Source organism: Protopterus annectens, chromosome 8.part0 (assembly GCF_019279795.1).
Source record: "Protopterus annectens isolate FY-2018-M chromosome 8.part0, PAN1.0, whole genome shotgun sequence".
NCBI lineage: Eukaryota > Metazoa > Chordata > Ceratodontiformes > Protopteridae > Protopterus > Protopterus annectens.
This window is the reverse complement of record NC_056741.1, coordinates 1,411,999,439-1,412,020,434: the sequence shown is the minus strand read 5'-3', so window position 1 is coordinate 1,412,020,434 and position 20,996 is coordinate 1,411,999,439. Positions and strand designations below refer to the sequence as shown.

The window sequence follows — 20,996 nt, the reverse complement described above, 5'->3', positions numbered from 1 at the left end:
GCCTATGTTGTGGTAAGTGCAGAAAGGTCCTAAGCCTTTTTCTTGAATCTGAGAAATCTTGTCCCTGCCATTGGAATTGTTCTCTCATGGCATGTAAGGTTTCCCCGAAGGAAAATTCCTCTGGTGGAGTGGCAGATGGAATGGATTCTTCAGCATCGGAATCTTCATAAGTAGAAAAAGGAGCCTCTGGCTGATCAGTAATGTCTGAGTCATCCGAAGAATCATCAGAGGACACTGGCTCGGGGGGCTCTGCTCTAGGTCTCTCTTCCGGAGGCTGAGAGGCCCTGTCTGGGTGAGATTGGGATCCCCTCATTAAGGAGATTAAATCCTCTGCCAGAGTAAGCATTTGTGAACTAGAAGAGGGCCTATGTGAGGGGGTCTTAACAGGCACTGATTTAACAGTTTTGGCTGCTTTAGCCCTGGCAAAGGCCTTTATAGACATGGCTGCAGGAGGCCTAGCAGCACCACGTGCTGGGGTAGAGACATCCAAAGGGATAGTGTCTGATAATTCAGGAGGAACCACAGTAGTAGGCAAAACTTCAGAGGCCGATTCAACTAAGGTAGCAGGAGCCTCAGTAGTAGTCGTGGATTCGGCTGAAGATTGACCCATTTTCTCGGTTTCAGCCGAAACCGAGACACTCGCGGCTTGCTTAACCGTGGTTTTGGCCGAAACCGCGGACCGCGAGTGTCGGTCTTTTTCTTTGCGCTTTTTAACAATTTGGGTAGTCGGAGGATCCGACGGCATAATGTACGCAAAATCTGAGCCGAAAAACTGTTCAGCAAACTCCGACCGACGCCTAAGCGTTCGTCGGTTGAAGGAAGCACAGGCTAAGCAGGCTGCTACGTCGTGGTCTGGGCCTAAACAAGGTAGGCAGTAAGAGTGGAAATCTTTATGAGGTATTTGTTTCCCACAAGTTAAACAGTTATTTACTTTTTCTGACATCGGCTGAGGCAAGAAAGAGTCCCCAACGGGTACTTAGCTTTTAGAAGTCTTCAAGTAGTATTCGGTAGTAGTAATCTCTGGATCTGACCGACCGGCACTTGCGAACAGCTTCTGCTTCGCACGCGTGGCAAGAAAGACTGAGGAAAATGGCGTCGGCTGATGCCTTTATACCCGAAGACCAGCAGAGATGACGTCGGGTGAAGTGCGACATCAGCCGAAGCCGGACCCAGACTTTGGAATCCGGCCGACCGAAGGGCTGCCTGACGACAGGACAACCCATTTGTTATGACTGCAGATGCATCCTTGAAGGACATCTTCCCTTGATGAAGCCAAATTGGGTAGGATCCAGGGTTTGGAGTTTGCCTATGTATTTGTTTATGAGATCCATGATGATATGTTCCATGGCCTTACAGATGAGGACGGTCAGGCTTATGGGTCTGCAATTCCCCAGGACTGTTGTTAGGCCACCTTTGGCAATACAGTTTTGTAGAGAGAAGGCACACATTTGATAACATTAACATATCAATGATATCCCAGACAGAAGTATGTAAGAAGTACAGTTGTGTACACTTACCATAAATGTAGATGTCCGAGTGTATTTACTGTTGTAGTCATAACATTTGGGTTATCCTGCCAGGGGTAGTCAATCAGCCCAAATGCCAGAGGCTTAGTACTTCTGTGTCGGTTGCTGTCACTCCAGGACAGACGTCAGGTCGTCAGTGTGGTATAAAATCAGGCAGCTGACGCCATTACATCAGTTTTTCTTGCTCCAACTGTCAGGAGCCCCCAAATAGGGAGATAGGTTATGGTGGAAGTACATCACCAGTAGAAAGTAAATACCAAAAATTCCTTGTAAGGAGAGAGGAAGAGAGAGAGAGAGAGACAAGGGGATGGGGGGGGGGCAGGAATTCAACAGTGAATACACTTAAACATCTACATTTATGGTAAGTGTACACAACTGTATTATGTTCTTCGTATTTCACTGTTGCAGTCATCACATTTGGGTTGATTCCCAGAGCTGAAGAAAAAGGATGAAGGCAGTCAAGAAGACTGGGGGCTAGCTAGGATGCCCTGCAAGACTGCGGTGGCAAAGCCTGCCCTAGATTTGGAGAAGATAGGCAGGTGGTAATGCTTGGTGAAGGTATGAACAGAAGTCCATGTTGCAGCCTCCATGATTATCCCTTGTGCGGACCCCTCTAAGAAAAGCTGCAGAGGTGTAGGTTGCCCTGGTCGAATGTGTCCTGACCCCCCTTTGGGGTGGTTTCCCATGCTGTTTGTAGCAGAAATGGATGCAGTGTGCTATCCATTTGGAGATTATTTGGATATGGCCTTGCCCTCTGCCCCTGCTGCGAAGCTGACTAGCAATTGGTCAATTTTTCTAAAAGATTTAGTCCTATCCAGATAGAATCTGAGCTATCTGTGCACATCTAGAGAGTGCAGAATCCTTTCCCCCTTGTTTTGTGGGTTAGGGAAAAAGGTGGGCAAATGAATGGATTGGTTGAAAGACACACTGGATACCACTTTAGGCATGAAGGATGGGTTAGTCCTGAGGAAGACACTGTCAGCATGGAAAATGATGAAGGACTCTACAGCCATGAGTGCTTGTAGCTCTGAAACTCTTCTAGCTGAAGTGATGGCCAGAAGCAAGGCTGTTTTCCAAGAGAGGAATTTTAACTCTGCTGAAGCTGCAGGTTCAAAGGGGGATAGGGTGAGCTTTTCCAACACAAAGTTAAGGTCCCTAGCTGGGATAGGAGCTCTTCTGGATGGCCTTAAGTTGTTAGCCCCACTTAGGAACTGTTTGATGAGAGGGTGTGAGAAGAGAGGTGGCTCTGTGCTGTAATGAGCAGAGATGGCAGAGGCATGAATTTTTATAGAAGAGAAGGATACACCACTGTGAAGTAGGTCTGCTAGGTAATCCAGGATGAGAGGTAGGGAGGGCTGTGCTGTTTCGGCTCCCTTAGCCTGGATCCAGGTGCAAAACATTTTCCACTTGTCAGCATAGGATTTTCTAGTACTGGGACGTCTGGCCTCATGTATAACATCATCTAGGACTTGTTTGCTTAGGCCGGGAGCTTCAGGAGAGGTCAGGGAATAAGCCAGGCTGCCAGGTTGAGGATCTGCAATTGGGGATGCATACATTCTCCATTCTTCTGGGTCAGGAGTTTTGGGATCTGAGGTAGGTGCCTTGGTGGCAGGGGTGCCAGGCTGAGCAGCAGTGGGTACCAGTGCTGGCATGGCCAGTCTGGGGCAATCAGGATTGCCCTCGGTTCTTCCTCTCTTATTTCGAGCAGTACCCTTGAAAAGAGTGGTAGAGGGGGAAATGCATAGACCGAGAGGTTTACCCACTGGAAGAATAGAGCATCCACTTTCCAGGCCTTCCTGTGAGGTTCCCTGGTGCAGAATCTGTTGAGCTGATTGAAGTGGGAGGCAAAGAGATCCACTTCAGGGTGCCCCATTTCTGGGTTACAAGGGTGAAGGTTCTGTGGTCTAGCTGCCACTCATGTGGGTCTAGCAGGTTCCTGCTTAAGTTGTCTGCCAGAGAGTTTAGGCAGTCTGGCAGGAATTGTGCTAGCAGGTGTAGCTGCATGGCTGAGGCCGTGAGCCTGCAGAGAGGATAAGAGTGGGTCCCTCCCTGCTTGTTGATATGCCACATCACTGTGGTGTTGTCTGCTTTGATCAGTAGATGCCCCGGGGAGAATAGGGGTCTGAAAGCTGTCAGGGTGTGCTGAACAGCTAGCATCTCTTTTTGATTGATGTGCAGATGTATTTGATTTGGGCTCCAATGGCCCTGAATGCACCTGCCATCCAGGTGTGTACCCCAGGCATAGTCTGATGCTTCTGTGGTGAGGGTCTGGGAGGCGTGGGATTGTGAGAAGGGAAGTCCCTTGTTGTGGTTGCATGCTGCTGCCCACCACAGAAAATCATTCCTTAGACAAGTTACCATTGGAATGATGGTTTCCAGGTCTTGAGAGTGTTGACACCAAAGGCTTTTTAGGTACCACTGTAGTTTCCTCAAACGCAGTCTAGCATATGGAATGAGTAGAGTGCAGGAGGTCATGAACTCTACAGCTTGCAGGATTTTCCTTGTGGATAACTGGGTTCTGGTGGCTAGCTGAGAGAAGCAGTCTGTCAGGTAGACTTGTTTTTCTGGAGTAAGGAATGCCATCTGGGATGCTGTGTCCAGGCTTGCACCCAGGAATACAATTTTTTGTGTGGGTACTTGTTTTGATTTCTTTTCGTTGATAGTATACCCCAGGGAGGTCAGTAGGTCCTTTACAAAGGTCAGGTGCTGTAACAGCTTTTCCTGATTGTCTGCCTGGATCAGGCAGTCATTTAAACAGGGGTAAATTTGAATATTTCTTTGTCTGCAAAAAGCAATGGCTGGAGCCAGGCATTTTGTGAAAACTCTGGGAGCAGTGGATAAGCGAAAGGGAACTGCACAGAACTGAAAGTGCATAGATCATGCCCTGAAACGTAGATATTTCCTGCAAGATTCCCTGATTGGGATGTGTAGGTAGGCCTCTTTTAGGTCTAGAGTGGCTAACCAAGCATCCTTGGAAAGCATAAGAAGCTGCTGCTGGAGGGTGAGCATTTTGAATTTTGGTATCACCAGAAAGGTGTTCAGAATGGATAGACTGAGGATTGGACACCAGGTGCCCTCTTTTCTGGGTACCAAGAAGAGTCTGGAATAAAAACCTTGGCCTATCTGGTCTGCAGGTACATGTTGTATTGCCCTCATGGAGATCAGGGAAAGGACTTGTTTTGGCCTCTGCCCACTGGTTTGGAGGAAGATCTGGGAACCCTTTTGGGGTTAGCAGAGTGTGGAAATAAAATTTGTATCCCTGGGGCACTATGTTGAGGACCCATCGGTCGTTGGTAATAAGAGGCCCAGTTGTTTGCATGGTAGGAGAGGTTTCCTCCTAGAGGCACAAGCAGGTGGGCAGAGGTAAAGGGTGGAGGTATAAAGTCATTGTGAATTTTTACCATAAGGGGGTGGCTTAGCACTCCCTGCTTTTGAAGAGGAGGAACTCCATTGCTTAGATCTCTGCATTCCCTGGGGCTGCTGTCTGGGGGGTCTGCTTCCCCTGCATCTGGGATGAGCGGGGCTGGAAAGGACCAAGGCTTGGAGGGACAATGCCTACTGAACCTCGGAGGCTGGACTTGTAAAAAGTCTTTAACTGCCTGCATAGATTTAGCTTTTTCTTACATCTTTTATAAGACCCCTCATACCTTGATGCCAAACAAATTGTCTTTGTTCAATGGTGCGTCCAATAATTTTGATTTGACATGGCCTGGCAAGGTCTGTTCCTTAAGCCAAGCATGCCTTCTAAGGACAGAGCCAGTGACTACTGCCCTGCAAGATGCTTCTAGAGCATCAAAGCCACACTGCAAGGTGTGATTATTAACTTGGCTTGCAGAATGCATAAGCTCTTGTAATTCTTTATTTTCTGGACAAGCAGGAAAGGAAGATATTTTTTGTTTGAGGAATTCCATGGTATGCTGCTGATATTTCAGCATGTGGAAATGACAATTTAGTGCTCTAATAGCTAGAGTAGCAGAAGGGTATACTTTTTTACCCCATCTGTCTAAAGCTCGGGAATCCCTGTCTGAGAGGGGAATGAGATTCTTAGCAGAGGTTGCTTTTATTCCTTTAGGTCCTTTACAGAAGACCTCTAGGGCAGCAGTATGATTTTTGAAAAGGAATTTGTGACAGTCAGGGACTCTGTAGTACCTGTCAGGTTTCCTGAGAGCAGGAGGAAGGGTGTCAGGAGTCGAGCTAGATTCCATAAAAACATCAACAACATCCAGGACAGGAGGAATGGCCAAAGGTCTGTGCTGTGGTAAATCTAAGAATTCCCTGAGTCTCTTTTTTGACTGAGGGTAGTCCTGACATTCCCATTGGAAATGCTCCCTTAAAGTATGAAAGGTTTCACCAAAAGAAAAATCCTCGGGTGGAGAGGCAGAAGGAATGGATTCCTCTGCATCAGAATCCTCATAAGCAGAGAGGGGTTGCATGTCTTCATATTCAGAAGCATCAGAGTCACTGGACTCCTGTTCAGATAAAACTACTGGGGACAAGTATCTTTTTCTTTTGGAAGGGGTAGCCTGGCTTCCTTTAATAAGCATAATGAGGTCTTCTGCCATTTTAAGCATTTGAGACTGAGGCAAGGAAGCAGGTGCCTGAGCTTAGGTTGTCAATTTTTTTGGGCATTGTTCATACCCTGGGCTTTAGAAAGTCAGTAGTTTTAGAAAGAACTGAAGACGTGAAAGAAGTCATCGGTTTGTGTTGAGTATCGGTAGTGCAAAGTACTTCCTCAAAAGCCATTGCCTGCTCCAGACCCAGCCAAGGTAGAGATGTCCACAGGATCCTTAGTCGAAGAAGAGTCTTGCGGCATACCGGACTTCGAAAGGGTCTCGGTAGCGACCTGCAAATCCACAGAAGCAGGCATCAGGGGTTGTGAAAGCGCCTCACTGAGGACTGGTGAACTGACAACTAGTTTAACGCAAGTGTCGTCGGCAGTTTTGGACCTGTGCGGACTGTCTTTTTCTTTATCCTTACGTTTTTTTGGAAGATTGGTAGTTGGATGGCTTACCGAACCCATATCAGAATTCGAGGACTGAGAGCGAAAATATCTAGCTACAATAAGGGTCCAACAACATATACTTCAGGCGCTGAACAAAGCACAAAAGCGACAGCGAGGGATGTCATGGTCTGGGCTTAAACAGGTGACGCAGTAAGAATGGAAGTCTCGGTGTGGTATTTGCTTTCCACAGGCGAGACAATTGATGACTTTTTCTGACATCAGAGAAAGAAAAAAGGATCCCCAACAGGGTACTTTGCTTTAGAAGACTTCAACTTCAATTCGGAAATGAAAACTCAGGTAGCGGCTGACCAGCACTCATGCAAACTACTTCTGCTTCGGGCTCCTTGGTAAGAAAGACTAATGTAATGGTGTCGGCTTGTCTGATTTTATACCACTGATGACCTGATGTCAGTCCTGGAGTGACTGACACAGAAATACTAAGCCTCTGGTATTCGAGCCAACTGATGGCTACCCCTGGCAAGATAACCTAAATGTGATGACTGCAACAGTGAAACACGAAGAACATCTCCACTATTTTGGGTGAGACTTTCTATAACAAGAGCTAACATTTTATGAGTATGGTAGTATTTCCATTCCCTGATAGAATAATAGGTGGGAAGGTTCCTTTCCAACATGTGTCTAAACAGAGGAACGAGGCAAAGGGATCCTCTTTTTCCCATTATTTGATTTATAATTAGAACCACTGGCAAAGAAAATAAAGCATTCACAAATTCAAGGTTATAAATGGAATGGTAAATAAAAAAAAAAAAAAAGTTTTTATTCACAGAATTTATTTTGCACTTGATAAATCCAGAAAAAGATATGTCACTGATGTGGAAAACTTTTGAGACAGTTTCAAATATATTCACAATATAAAATAAATGAAGACTCGACTAGAGCTATAGCAGTAAATTATGTACCACAAGTACAATGGCTCTGCAATTCCCATATCTATGGGGACATAATAAAATTAAGTACTTTACTGTAGGGATTGAAAACGATTCTACTACAGCAGCTAAGGATATATAGAAACAGACTAAAAATATAATACAAAAATTGAGAAGTTGAAATCTTTTGATTATGGATAAGGGCGGAGGAGCAAAGTGAAGGGAGCAGAGGTCAAAACAGCATCTCTGGCCTTCTCTGAAGTAAAGCCAAATCATCATCTCTGTGAAGCGTTAAACTGATCCCAACTCCTTCAGCATCACAGCCCTCCGAACCAGTACCATAACCTTACAGACACCTGAAGCTGTTAGCCTTTACCAGTCTTTTCCCTTGTTGCTCAATTTTCAGTTTCTTCTGATTTCCTCCATTTGCTGCATGATGACTATTTAGCCTGTACTTGGTTTCTTCCCCCTGTGCCTTCAGTTTTGCACACCATTTCCCTAGCATTTTCTGATGCTCCTATTTAGTCTGCTTGTAATGCCTCATCGTCCGTGTACAGTAGCTTTGTTGATCTGTCCCCTCTGACCTATTTGCTAATGTAATTCTTCACCAGTATGAAAAGCAGTGAGTTCACAGCTGTACCCTGATGCAACAACTCCCACTGGGAAACCCTGTATGAGTCAGAACACTGTTCATACTTGTGCTGTGGGGAGCTTACATATAACCTGCACTAATTCTACCAACATTTCAGGGTCTTCAACAATTGCAGGATAGCCCAAATCATCTTTCTTAGGATCTTGTCATATGCTTTCTCCAAGTCTAGGATGGTCAAGTTGGACTCTCTCCTCAACTCTAGCTTCTTCTCCATTACCTTTCTCACTGCAAACATCAGGTCAATTGTGCTATATCCTGATCTGAATTAGAAGTGTTTAGAACAGGACTCTGGATACCTCTGTACTGTCCACAATTGTCATTGCCCCCTTTATTCTTGCACTCTGGCACTAGAATATTTATTCTTTAGTCATCTGGGATACACCTTTCTCTCCCTACTGCTAGGAGTATCCTCACAGAATATCAAACACACAAAAAAAAAAAGCCAAAGCATTAAGACATGTCACTAGAGAAGGTCAAATCTTTACTCTTCCCAGTCTGATCAGCAAAAGAGAAGGAAGCACAAAAACTAAATGGTAGAAAAGTTAAATGAGAAGAAAAGAGGGCCGGAGAGAGAGATGAAAGGAAGAATAAAAGTAGAGACTCAAGCCTTCTAGCTCAAACAGGATTAAAAAAATAATAAAAAGAAGCAAAAATGTACACAATGGGAAAGCAAGCATGCATACTCGATGGCAGAAAACCTTAACAGGCAGAAAGAACACAGGAGACAAACGCAGCACTACTAAAACTAGAATGATGCAGGAATTGCTAGTTAAAAGAAAACACGTTTTTTTATCATTTCATTTGGACACATACACACATCTGCTTTAATAAACTACAAAATGAACAAAAAGCAGGATAAAAAGATGATTCAGTATTCAATTAATTGTATATAAGGTCACAATGCCCAGCACAACATATATGGTAAGTAAAGGCATGCAGTTAAGCAGAAAAATCATTTTGCTGATAACAAGCCTAAGATGTTTCAAATTAATGTGGCCATATTTTACAAAGTGGTGCTTTGAGTGTGCAGACTTACAGTTTTGTAGTGCGTCTATTGCCCAGTGTTGCCTAATGCTGCATGGGTGGTCTTTACTTTCATTCTGAAGCTCAGAATCTGGCTCCACTTCGGTCTTCAGCTGGTGCATTCCCTCTTGTATACATTTTTTCTCCATGAAATGGAGGTCTTCCAAGGGTTTTTCTTCTTTCTCAAGTTGCGCCTCTTCACATACTTCTACACCTGCTGATAAGGCAGGTTGAACTCTCTGCATTACTGGTGATTCTGACTCAGATTCTTTTTCTGCCCAACAAGAAAAAGGACAAGACAGTTTATTTTAAAGAATACTAACTTTTCTACAGAAACCTGAACTTTTTATTTCTTTTTTCACACCAATAGTTTAGCACTAATCGTGGAACTTGTGTTACCCCAGAAAACACTACATGTACATAAAAGCACCATGGGCAGCTTAACATAAAAAAGGTTAAAAACAGTCTGGAGAATTTATTTTCCAATACTGTTCAAGTTATGATTCAGCTGAGCTAACTAAAATACAGATTTAGGCATCAAACCCTTCAGTGCATTCCTGCCAACAGAGAGGGGGAGGCTAAAAACATCTGGGGAATTTATTCCCCACTGCTGTTCAAGCTATGATTCATACAGTATTCCCAACACAAGGAAACTCCCAGCAGCCATGTTGCAGTTCAAATGACAAGAGAAAGTACAGTTTTGTAAGTAAACTTACCATTAGGATTTATGTTCCAATGATCACTGTTGCATTAGCCCAAGCTCCATCCAATCATCCACAACCCCCTTTTCCAACTTTTGCACATGGGGTCAGGGTGTCACTACAACAGTGACAATTATCTACAGCCATGGTTTACACTGCTGGGTGGCTAACCCTGTCACATGGGTTATAGCCTGCTAAGAATGCAAGATCTGGTGTGGCTTTCATAGCTTCCGGGCACCTTCCATGTGCCCAAACCATTAGTCAGCTGGAAGTGAGCTGACTAAAGATAGAAATGGGTGCAAATCCCTTTGGTGCTTTCTTGCCACCAAAAAGGAGAAGGCTACAATGCTGAAAAGGACAATGCTAGGAAAATAATAATATATACCTATACCCTGGCATAAAGAACATACTAAAATAAGGGGGTGGAAGGAGAGAGCAGTTAACTGCAGTATTTATCATTCACACTTCTACAGTTATGTTAAGATTGCTTACACATCTGTACTATGTTCTACAGATGGATCTCTGCTACAGTAGCCTAAGCAATATGCGTACATCACCATAGCTTAACATGACTGGGAGGAGGAAGGATAAGGATCTTGGAGCTTCTACAGAGTGGTGCTAACAAAGCCTGTCCTAGACTTTGAGAAGAAACCTAGTTTATAAGTGATTTCTAAAGAGTGCACAGAGGACCAGTTTGCTGCTTCTAGAATACTTCTAGAACCAGACTCTTTCAAAGAAGCCACAGATGAAGCCAGGGTCCAGGTAGAATGAGCCTTGACCTTGCCTGGAATAGTTTAGTTGTAGTGGGTATAACAAAAAGGTAATAGCATGAGACATTGAAAAAGACTGCTTTGACAAAGGTTGTCCTTTTTTCTTACCTTTACAAAGAATGAACAATCCACGGTGGTGCAGCGGTAGCATTGTTGCCTCACAGCAAGAGGTTCTCCCGTTCGATTCTTGGCTGGTGGCAGGGAGTGCCTTCTGTGTGGAGTCTGCATGTCCTCCCCGCAGCTGGGTGGGCATTCAAAAGACATGTGTAAATGGGCATGCCTTCGTTGAAGGCTGAACGTCAAGCTGGCACCTCGGCGTTCGTGAAACTCTACTGCCAATCATTAGCAGACCAGAGTTCCGCTGTGGTGACCTCTAACCGGGAAAAGCCAAAAGACAAACAACAAAGAATGAACAACTGATCAAAAGTTGACAGATTTTGTTCTGTCAACAGACTACCAGAGTCGTCTGTGGACATCCAAGGAATGGAGTATTCCTTCTCTCTCATTTTTAGGTTTCGGAAAGAAGACAGAGACATAGGCAGCTTGGCCTAAGATAAAGTCAGTTACTATTTCAGGCATAATTAAAGTAACAGTTATTTAAAAAACAAGGATAACGCACAATACCAGTTTGCAACTTGGACACACTCCTTGCAGAGGTCAGAGCAACACAAAACACTTTTACATGTCAAGAACCTCAAATTAGCCTGATGAGATGGTTCAGATGGAACAAGACTTAGTTTTTCTAACACTCAAGATCCAAAGGAGTAGCCACTTGTTTTCTAGGAGGTTCATATGCAACACCCCTTTCAAAAACATTTTAACATATTACATAGAAAGAGGGGGATCCTTGTGAAGACAAACTGAAATGGCTGACAAATGAATCATGACTGAAGAGTAAAACATGTCATAGGAGAGTAGCCACACAAATAATGTAGAATCAGAGAAACACTAGCCCTGAATGGGTGCTGGTTATTTTTTTGGAACCAACTAGAAAACGTTTTAAGTAACCACGTAGACCAAAACAATTGAACTGAGTGGAATAAAGCACTGCAGCAAGGAAATTCAACTCTTTATTCCACAATACACACAAAACTGTCAGATATCAGGTTAAGCACTTTCTTCCCACCAATCCGGGACTTCCTCAGAACAACTTTTTCATCCATCCCAGCCATTAAATACAATACTCCACCCATTTAATCAATGAACACATTCCAAATTGCTACAATTCATTATAATAAAAATATTCTCAACAAACAAAATTCTAAAAATAATATATATAAAACTGTGCGTGTGTATATGTATATATTATATATGTATATATATATATATATATATATATACACACACACACACACACACACACACACACACACACACACACCTAACTTGCACACTAAAATATTAAAGCTTTAATTTACTAAATTTTTGTATTTTAAAACACTGGTTATACTTACATTCTCAATAATACATGGAAACTGAGTTGCGTTCAAACGCAAATGCCATTTAAGTTCACATACATCCAGGTGTACATCCAACATTTTACCTTGCATGTCCTTAACCAATTGTTGCAAAACTAAAAACTTAAAGTTATAATGTTATGTATATATAACTTTGAAAATAATGTTATGTTTTGTAAAGTGTTTTATAATAAGTTAGTACTATATGTGCTAAATGCTGGTACTGTTTATGACTATAATCTGCTTGAAACTAGCATTTACTAAATGTTCAATGTGTATTATTATCTTGGAGCTTTTCTCCCCGAGCCTCCGCTGAAAATGGACATATATCCAGTCGGACTATCCTGGCTAACAAATGTAAAATAAAATAAATAAATTCTTGTTTATGTCTATCCAAAGCATTAGTCAATCTGCAGTTTTTCATGTCCATTAAATGTTCACTTATCCTGTCCTTAAAACGTCTTCTTGTTTTCCCTATATAAAATATACATTTTTGGCATTTAGCCAAATAAACCACATTTTACTACTGCAATTATAGTGTCCTCTAATAAAAATGCTTCTACCATTTAACTTAAAACAGTCTCCTGTTTCCAAAGTATAAGGACAATAAGTGCACAAACCACATTTAAAATTACCCAATAATGTATTTTCACACCTTCGCCCTATGTTGCAACTCTCTAAAATGTTTTTTGAATGATCTTTCTTTCCTATATACAATATTTGGTGCTGTCCCAAATTTTTGGGCCATGTTTTGATCAAAATTTAAAATTTCCCAATTATTCATAATAACTTCAGCCACTTTTTTGGAATCCAAATTGAATGTGGTTATAAAACTCAATCTTAGGTCTTCTCTAGTCCTTCCATCCCTTTTACATATGGACAATGAACCACTACCATTTCCACGAAGGATTGGTTGATATAGTCCTTGTTTTCATTTATTAATAACCTCCTCAATAATTTTATTCAGAAATTATTCGGGGTAGCCTCTCTTAACAAACATAGACAGAATGAATTTAACTTCTTCAAAAATATCACTATCTTTTGTGATCATCCTGGCTGACTGTACCATTTGCCATTTCACTATGGACCTCTCTTGATGGTACGGGTGCCAACTATCGAATTCCAAATTGGAAAACGTGGATTTCCGATAAATCACTGAAGTCAGTTGCTTATTTTCTAAATCAGTTCTCAGATCTACATCCAGACAGGAAATTTTTGTTTTACTATAAGAATAAGTAAATTTTAAAAAATCTACAGTAGTATTTATACAAGCCAAAAATTCATTTAATTGGGTCTCTGTGCCCTTCCACACCAAAAAGACATCATCCAAAAATCTTGTGTAATGTATGATTTGATTCTGATAGTCACTTGCCATTATAAACCCTTGCTCCCAAAAAGACGTGACATAGCTGGCAAAAATGTTGGTACACGACTACTCCTGTCACCTGTTTATAATGCTGTCCTTCAAAGTGCACATAATTGTTTTTTAACACCACTTGCATCACAATTTATGTAGAAAGGGAAACATAGCTGACATTTTAATTGACTTAAAGTTGTACACACAAACTAAATCTGAAGGTTTGGTTCAACAATACAAATGAAAATAATAGTGAAAATACTGGGTTTAGGTTAAAAAAGCCAAGTGTTTTTAATCCACCTACCAATAATCTGATACGAGGAGTATATGAAAAAAGTTGTGGGAGAGATATAAGAAGAGCCTATAATAAATCAAGTTGTAAATATGATGCCAATTTGAGCAATGAAGAACAAACATTATTTGATCTAGCAAAAGACAGGAATATTCGAATAATGAAACCCGATAAGGGCAATGGTATAGTTATTAAGGATAAGGGAGATTACTTGAACGGTATGAATATTCTACTGATAAATGGAACATATGTTTATGTTGAAAGTTCAATAAATGGAATGCACATTACTAACAGAAGTTTGGACTTATTACTGGAAGATATGGTATTCCAGGAGCAAATTAATGAGGATGAATATTATTATATGAATAATGAATACCCCATGGTATCTAGTATTTTTGGAATACCTAAGATTCATAAGGGATTAGATAATACAAAATGTAGGCCCATTGTTGATGGTAAGCATTCCAAAACCTGTTTTATTAGTAAATATTTGGACATACAACTTCAAAAATGTTTAATGGCATTTCCATATATTTGCAAGGATTCGTGGCATTTTTTAGACAATTTAAATAAAGCTGAAGTTAGAAATTATATGATATTAGTTACTATAGATGTTTGCAATCTTTTTAATACGATACCTCATGAGCAAGGGTTACTTTGGAGGGAGGCTCAGTTATTAAAAACCAGAATGTATGATCAAGATCAAGTCAATAAATATTCAATTCTGATGGAAGTGGTGTTAAAAAAACAATAATGTGCACTTTGAAGGACAGTATTATAAACAGGTGACAGGAGGCAATGTGGGCAGCATGTGCCCCCACTTTTGCCAACTATATCATGTCCTTATGGGAACAAGAGTTTATAATGGCAAGTGACTATCAGAACCAAATCATATATTACACAAGATTTTTGGATGATGTCTTTTTGGTGTGGAAGGGTACGGAGACCCAATTAAATGAATTTTTGGCTTATATAAATATTACAGTAGATTTTTTTAAATTTACTTATTCTTATAGTAATACAATACCTATCTGGATGTAGATCTGAGAACTGATTTATAGAATAAACAATTGACTTAAGTGATTTATCAGAAACCCACATTTTCCACTTCTTATTTGGAATTCGGTAGTTGGCACCTGTACCACCAAAAGAAGTCCATAGTGAAAGGGCAATTGGTACGGGCCACCAAGATGATCACAAAATATAGTGATTTTTTTTTCTGAAGAAGTTAAATTCATTCTGAGTATGTTTAAGAGAGGCTACCCTGAAGAATTTGTAAATAAAATTAGTGAGGAGGCTATTAATAAACGAAAAGAAGGAATATATCAACCAATCCTTCATGAATATGGTAGTGGTTCTTTGCCATATGTAAAAGGGATGGAAGGACTAGAGAAGATCTAAGATTGAGTTTTATAACCACATTCAATTTGGATTCTGAAAAAGTGGCTTAGGTTATTATGAATAACTGGGAAATTTTAAATTTTGATCAAAACATGGCCAAAAAAATAAAGAAAGCACCAAATATTGTATATAGGAAAGACAGATAATTCAAAAATATTTTAGAGAGTTGCAACAAAGTAGAGCGAAGGTGTGAAAATAGATCATTGGGTAATTTTAAATGTGGTATGTGCACTTATTGTCCTTATATTTTGGAAACAGGAGACCGTTTTAAGTTAAACTGTAGCATTTATATTAAAGGACACTATAATTACAGTAGTAAAAATGTGGTTTATTTGGCTAAATGCCAAAAATGTATATTTTATATAGGGAAAACAAGTAGAGGTTTTAAGGACAGGATAAGTGAAGATTTAATCGACATGAAGAAAGTACAGTTGTGTACACTTACCATAAATGTAGATGTTCGAGTGTATTCACTGTTGCAGTCCTAACAAATGGGTTATCCAGCTCCCGGTAGCCCTCGGTCTGCCAGAATACCAAAGGTAAGAAAAAATGATGTTGGTGTCTGTTGGTTGTAAAGGACGTCAGGGCATCCAATACAAAAGGAGGCAGCCGACGTCACTTCCTCAGTCTTTCTTCCCATAACAGTCAGGAGCCCCCAGAAGATAAAGCTTAAACCAAAAACAAATTTGGCAAATAAATTTAGCCTGTAGCTCAGGAAAAGAGAATAGGAGAGGATCAAAAAAGGGGGAAGGAGGGAGGGAAACCAGGACTGCAACAGGGAATACACTTGAACATCTACATTTATGGTAAGTGTACACAACTGTACTATGTTCATAGTGTTTCACTGTTTCAGTCCTAACAAATGGGTTGGTTATCAAAGCCCAGAGAAAAAAGGGAGGAGGAACCAACAGCATCAAGAGTTGGAGAGAATGCCCTTCAACACTGCAGTGACAAACCCTGCCCTGGCTCTGGAAAACGGAGGCAAATTATAATGTTTTGTGAAAGTGTGAACAGACCACCAAATGTCTTTAGTAGGGACACCCCTTAGAAAAGCAGCAGAAGTGGAAGCCACTCTAGCTGAGTGGGTCCTAACCCCTTGAGGCGGAGCTTTGCCATGAAAGGAATAACAAAAATTAATGCAATGTGCAATCCACTTAGAAATGGTTTTGTTTAGAAATAGCCTTGCCCTGGGCTCCAGGGGCAAAACTGACCAAACACTGCAGTTTTCCAAAGGTCTTTAGTCCTGTCCAGATAAAACCTGAGCTGTCTGTGCACAACAAGAGAATGTAGGATCCTTTCACCTTTATTTCGAGGATTAGGAAAGTGTATGGACTGATTAAGAGTCAAATTGGAAACCACCTTAGGCATAAAGGAGGGATTAGTTCTCAGAGAGACTATCTGCGTGGAAAATAGGAAAAGGCTCCACGGCCATCAATGCTTGCAGCTCCGAAACCCTCCTTGCTGAAGTTATAGCCAAGAGGAAAGCAGTCTTTCAAGAGAGAAACTTTAAATCTGCAGAGGCAGCTGGCTCAAAAGGAGGAATAGTGAGTTTCTCTAGAACAAAATTAAGATCCCAGGGTGGAGTAGGTGCTCTTCTGGGAGGTTTTAAATTGCAAGCACCTCTGAGAAACATTTTCATCAGGGGATGACAGAAAATGGGCTGTTCAAGAGAACAATGAGCAGAACTGGCTGAAGCATGGATCTTGATAGAGGAAAAAAAGACCACCCTGTAGCAAATCAGCCAGGTATTCCAGGATCAGAGTAAGGGTAGGCTGAGAAGGATATACTCATCTAACCTGCATCCAGTGAGAGAACCTTTCCCATTTGCCAGCATAGGGCTTCCTAGTGCTAGACCTCTTGGCCTCCCTCAGCATGTCATCCACCTGTTGTGAAAGGGAGGAAGAAAGGGAAGGAGTCATACAATGAGCCATGCTGCCAAATGGAGCAACTGAAGATGAAGATACAGAATGTTTCCCCTTTCCTGAACCACAAGATCTGGCTTCAGAGGAAGATGCCAAGGAGGAAAATGGGAGAGACTGCGAAGCAGTGGATACCAATGCTGCCTGGGCCATTCCGGAGCTATGAGAACAGTCCTTGGTCGTTAGTCCCTGATCTTCACTAATACTATGGGAAGAAGAGGAAAAGGAGGGAAGGCATACACTGATACCAACGTCCAAGGGAAGGACAGAACATCCACTTTCCAAGCTCTGCTGTGATGCTGTCAGGTGCAGAAAAGAGATAGAAGATGGTTGTCTGGGGAGGAGAAAAGATGTACCTGAGGCATGCCCCAATGTTGAATGATGCTGTAAAAGACTGCTCTGTTCAGCTGCCACTCGTGAGGATCCAGGGTTTGCCTGCTCAACTGGTCTGGCAAAACATTGAGCCTTCCTGGAAGAAACTGAGCTAGGAGATGCAGGTCCAGGGATGCTGCCATGTACCAAAGATTCATGCTTTGTCTGCACAGGAGGTAAGAGTGAGTCTATTCCTGCTTGTTGATGTACCACATGACTGTGGTGTTGTCTGTTCTGACAAGCAAGGTCCCTGGAGAAAGAAGATGTGTGAAAGCTATTAAGGCCTGCTGAACTGCAATCAACTCCTTTAAGATTTATGTGCAAGTACATCTGCTGGGCATTCCAACGTCTCTGTATGCATCTGCCATCCAGGTGTGCTCCCCAGGTGTAGTCTGATGCTTCTGTAGTCAGAACTTGAGTGGCAGGTGCTGTCCGAAAAGGCATGCCTTTGTTTTGCAGACAGGATGTTGCCCACCATAGAAACTCCATCTGCAGAGATGGAAGCAGAGGGATCATCATGTCCGGGTCCTCTGTGTGTTGACACCAAATGTTCTTGAGGTACCATTGCAATTTCCACATATGCAGTCTTGCATATTGAATCATGAGAATACAAGATGCCATGAATCCCAGAGCTTGCAGGTATTTCCTTGCAGGGAGCTGGGACAGGCTTGCCAAGTCCTTGAAGTAAACTGAAAGTGTTGCCTGCTTCTCCTGGGTGAGATATATAATCTGGGCGGCTGTGTTCAGACTCGCTCCCAGGAATGTTATCTCCTTGGATGGTACCATTTTCAATTTTTCCTCGTTGAGAGTGTAACCAGGGAAGAGAGAAGAGTCTTTACGAATTCCAGACCCTGTAATAGCTGTTCCTGAGAACTTGCTTGAATCAGACAGTAATCTGAATTGAAGGTACTGCCTGCAACTTTCCCTGATAGGGATGTGCAGATAAGCCTCTATGAGATCCAAGGTTACCAGCCAAGAATCCTTTTCTAGAAGTGATACCAACTGATGCAGAGTGAGCATGTTTAACTTTGGAATTACCAGAAAAGAGTTCAGAATGGAAAGATCTAGGATAGAATGCCAACTGCCTTCTTTTTTTGGAACTAGGAAAAGCCGGGAATAAAAGCCGTGGAGTACCTGCTGAGCAGGAACTGATTCTATTGCTCCCAGATGAGACAAAGACAAATTTGTTTTTCTACTTCTGCCCTTTGGTTTGGAGGAACATCCGGGAATCCCTTGGGAGCTGAAAATGTATGGAAAGAAAACCTGTGTCCTACGGACACCGTTCTGAGCACCCATTTGTCATCTGTGATAGTGGCCCAGACATCCGCAAAAAGGGCCAACCTTCCCCCTAAAGGACTCTCCCGGCAAGCAAGAACAGGCAGAAGTTGTAAAACGTCATTGAGTGTGTTTTGATTGAGATGCAGGCTTGGAGCTTCCCCCCTTAGAAGTGGAAGCCTGCCAATGTCTAGACCTTTGAGGGGTAGCCGCCTGACCCCTAGAAGATTTGTAACCTCTAGTCCTGGAACGGTTCTGTCTGCTGGTATCAGGAAAGGTCCAACTCTTGGAAGGGTAATTCCTGCTAAAGCGAGGGGGTTGAACTTGCAGAAAATCCTTAACAGTTTGCATGGACTTGGCCTTATCCTCCGTCTTCTTAAGCACCTCCTCTGCTTTGCTGCCAGAAAGACTGTTTTTATGCAAAGGTACATCCAAAAGCTTAGCCTTGACAGGTTCTGGAAGAGGCTGTTCTCTGAGCCAAGCACGCCTTCTAACAACAGATCCAGTAGCCGTAGCCCTGCTGGAGGCTTCAAGAAAGTCAAAACCACAATGCAAAGAATGCTTATTGACCAGACTGGCAGAATTCAGTAAATCCTGCAGGTCTTTACTCTCTGCCAAAAGAGGAACACTTGCTATCCTAGACTTAATAGCCTCCAAGGTGTGCTGCTGGTACTTCAGCATATGAAAAAGACAATTGGTAGCCCTAATAGCTAGGGTGGCAGAGGTATAAACCTTCTTACCCCACCTATCTAGGTTCCTAGGCTCCCTGTCAGAGGAAATAGGATTCCTGGTAACAGTGGCCTTAACTCCTTTAGGGCCCTGAGTAATAACCTCTGGATCCGCCAACAGATTCCTGAAAAGAAACAGATGAGAATCAGGGACTCTGTAGTACATGTCAGGTTTCCTGGGAGCAGGAGGAACCAAATTTGGAGTCAAGGAATTTTCCAGAAAAACATCAACAACTTCCAACACAGGGGGAATAGCAAGAGGCTTATGCTGAGGTAAAGCCAGAAACTCCCTAATCCATTTCTTAGATTGGGGATAATCCTGACTTCCCCATTAAAATGTTCCCTGATGGTATTTGAAGTATCACCAAAACCTGAGGGTATTTGAAGTATCACCAAAACCTGAGGGTATTTGAAGCATCACCAAAAGAGAAATCTTCTGGAGGAGAGGCCGAAGAGATGGACTCCTCTGCATCTGAATCCTCAAAAGAAGAATAAGCCTGAGAAAATTCCTCTTCACCAGCAGAAATGCTGAAAGAATCAGAACCTGAGCAGGACAAAACCTCAGGAGAAATATCCCTACTCCTAGTAGGAGGAGGCTGAGAACCCCTAATAAGAGTCAACAAATCATTAGCCATTTTACCCATTTGGGATTGAGGAGAATGAGAAGAAACTGGAGCCTGCCTTTTCACAGGCTTACGAATGGAAGATTTACTTGCAAGCCTGAAGGACACGGGAGGCCTGGCAACCGTCGAAGTTGCAGTATAAATCGAAGGAAGAAGTTTGCTATCAGAATGCAAAACGGAGGCCTCGGACACCAGCGTCAGCTTAGCGGTTCCAGTTCCAGCAGAAAAGGTGACTGGCGACAGGTCGGAAAGCAAAATGTAGGCCGAAGGCCTAAGGGACTCGGACTCAAAAGTACAGTTTTGTACCTACCATAAATGTAGATGTTCGAGTGCTAATACAGCTGCAGTCATAACAGATGGGTTCTCCTGCCATCAGGCGGGTCCTCGGTCGGCCGAATTCCAAAGTCTAGGTCCGGCGTCGGTTGTTGTCGCTTCTTCCCTGACGTCAGTGTGACAGGGGTATAAAGGAACCAGCCGACGCCATTTTCTTCAGTTTTTCTTGCCCCAGATGTCAGGTGCCCCCAGAAGGAAGGCAATACATAAATTTGTGTAATCATGCAGTGCAATATAATCAAAATACAGTAGTTGCAAGCAAATACATCATAAATGAATTCCCCAATCAGGTTGTATGAGGATGTGCTAGCCTATAGGCCTGTCCCAAGAGGGGAAGGAGGGAGGGAAACCTGGACTGCAGCTGTATTAGCACTCGAACATCTACATTTATGGTAGGTACAAAACTGTACTATGTTCATCATGCATACAGCTGCAGTCATAACAGATGGGTAGAATACCAAAGCTAAGAAAGGGGTGGTAGGCACTTAGGTGGAATTAGGAGGAGCCAAAATGCCCTGCAAGACTGCAGTGGCAAAGCCTGCTCTAGATTTTGAGTATAATGGCAAGTTGTAGTGCTTGGATAAGGTATGTACAGAACTCCAAGTGGCTGCTTCCAAAATATCCTTGGTAGGAACTCCTCTGCGGAATGCTGCAGAGGTGGCTGTGGCCCTGGTGGAA

The 20,996-nt window shown here is 42.5% G+C and overlaps 1 protein-coding gene across 2 annotated transcripts in view; it reads right to left on the bottom strand.

Moving 5' to 3' along the window:
• Nucleotides 1-20,996, bottom strand: part of ARHGEF12 (Rho guanine nucleotide exchange factor 12) — a 3,716,336-nt gene that overhangs the window by 535,846 nt on the left and 3,159,494 nt on the right. For both annotated transcript variants that reach the window (XM_044081016.1, XM_044081015.1), the window contains one exon: nucleotides 9,104-9,364. In XM_044081016.1, coding sequence (XP_043936951.1) covers nucleotides 9,104-9,364 — 261 coding nt within the window. The remainder of the gene's footprint in view (nucleotides 1-9,103; nucleotides 9,365-20,996) is intronic.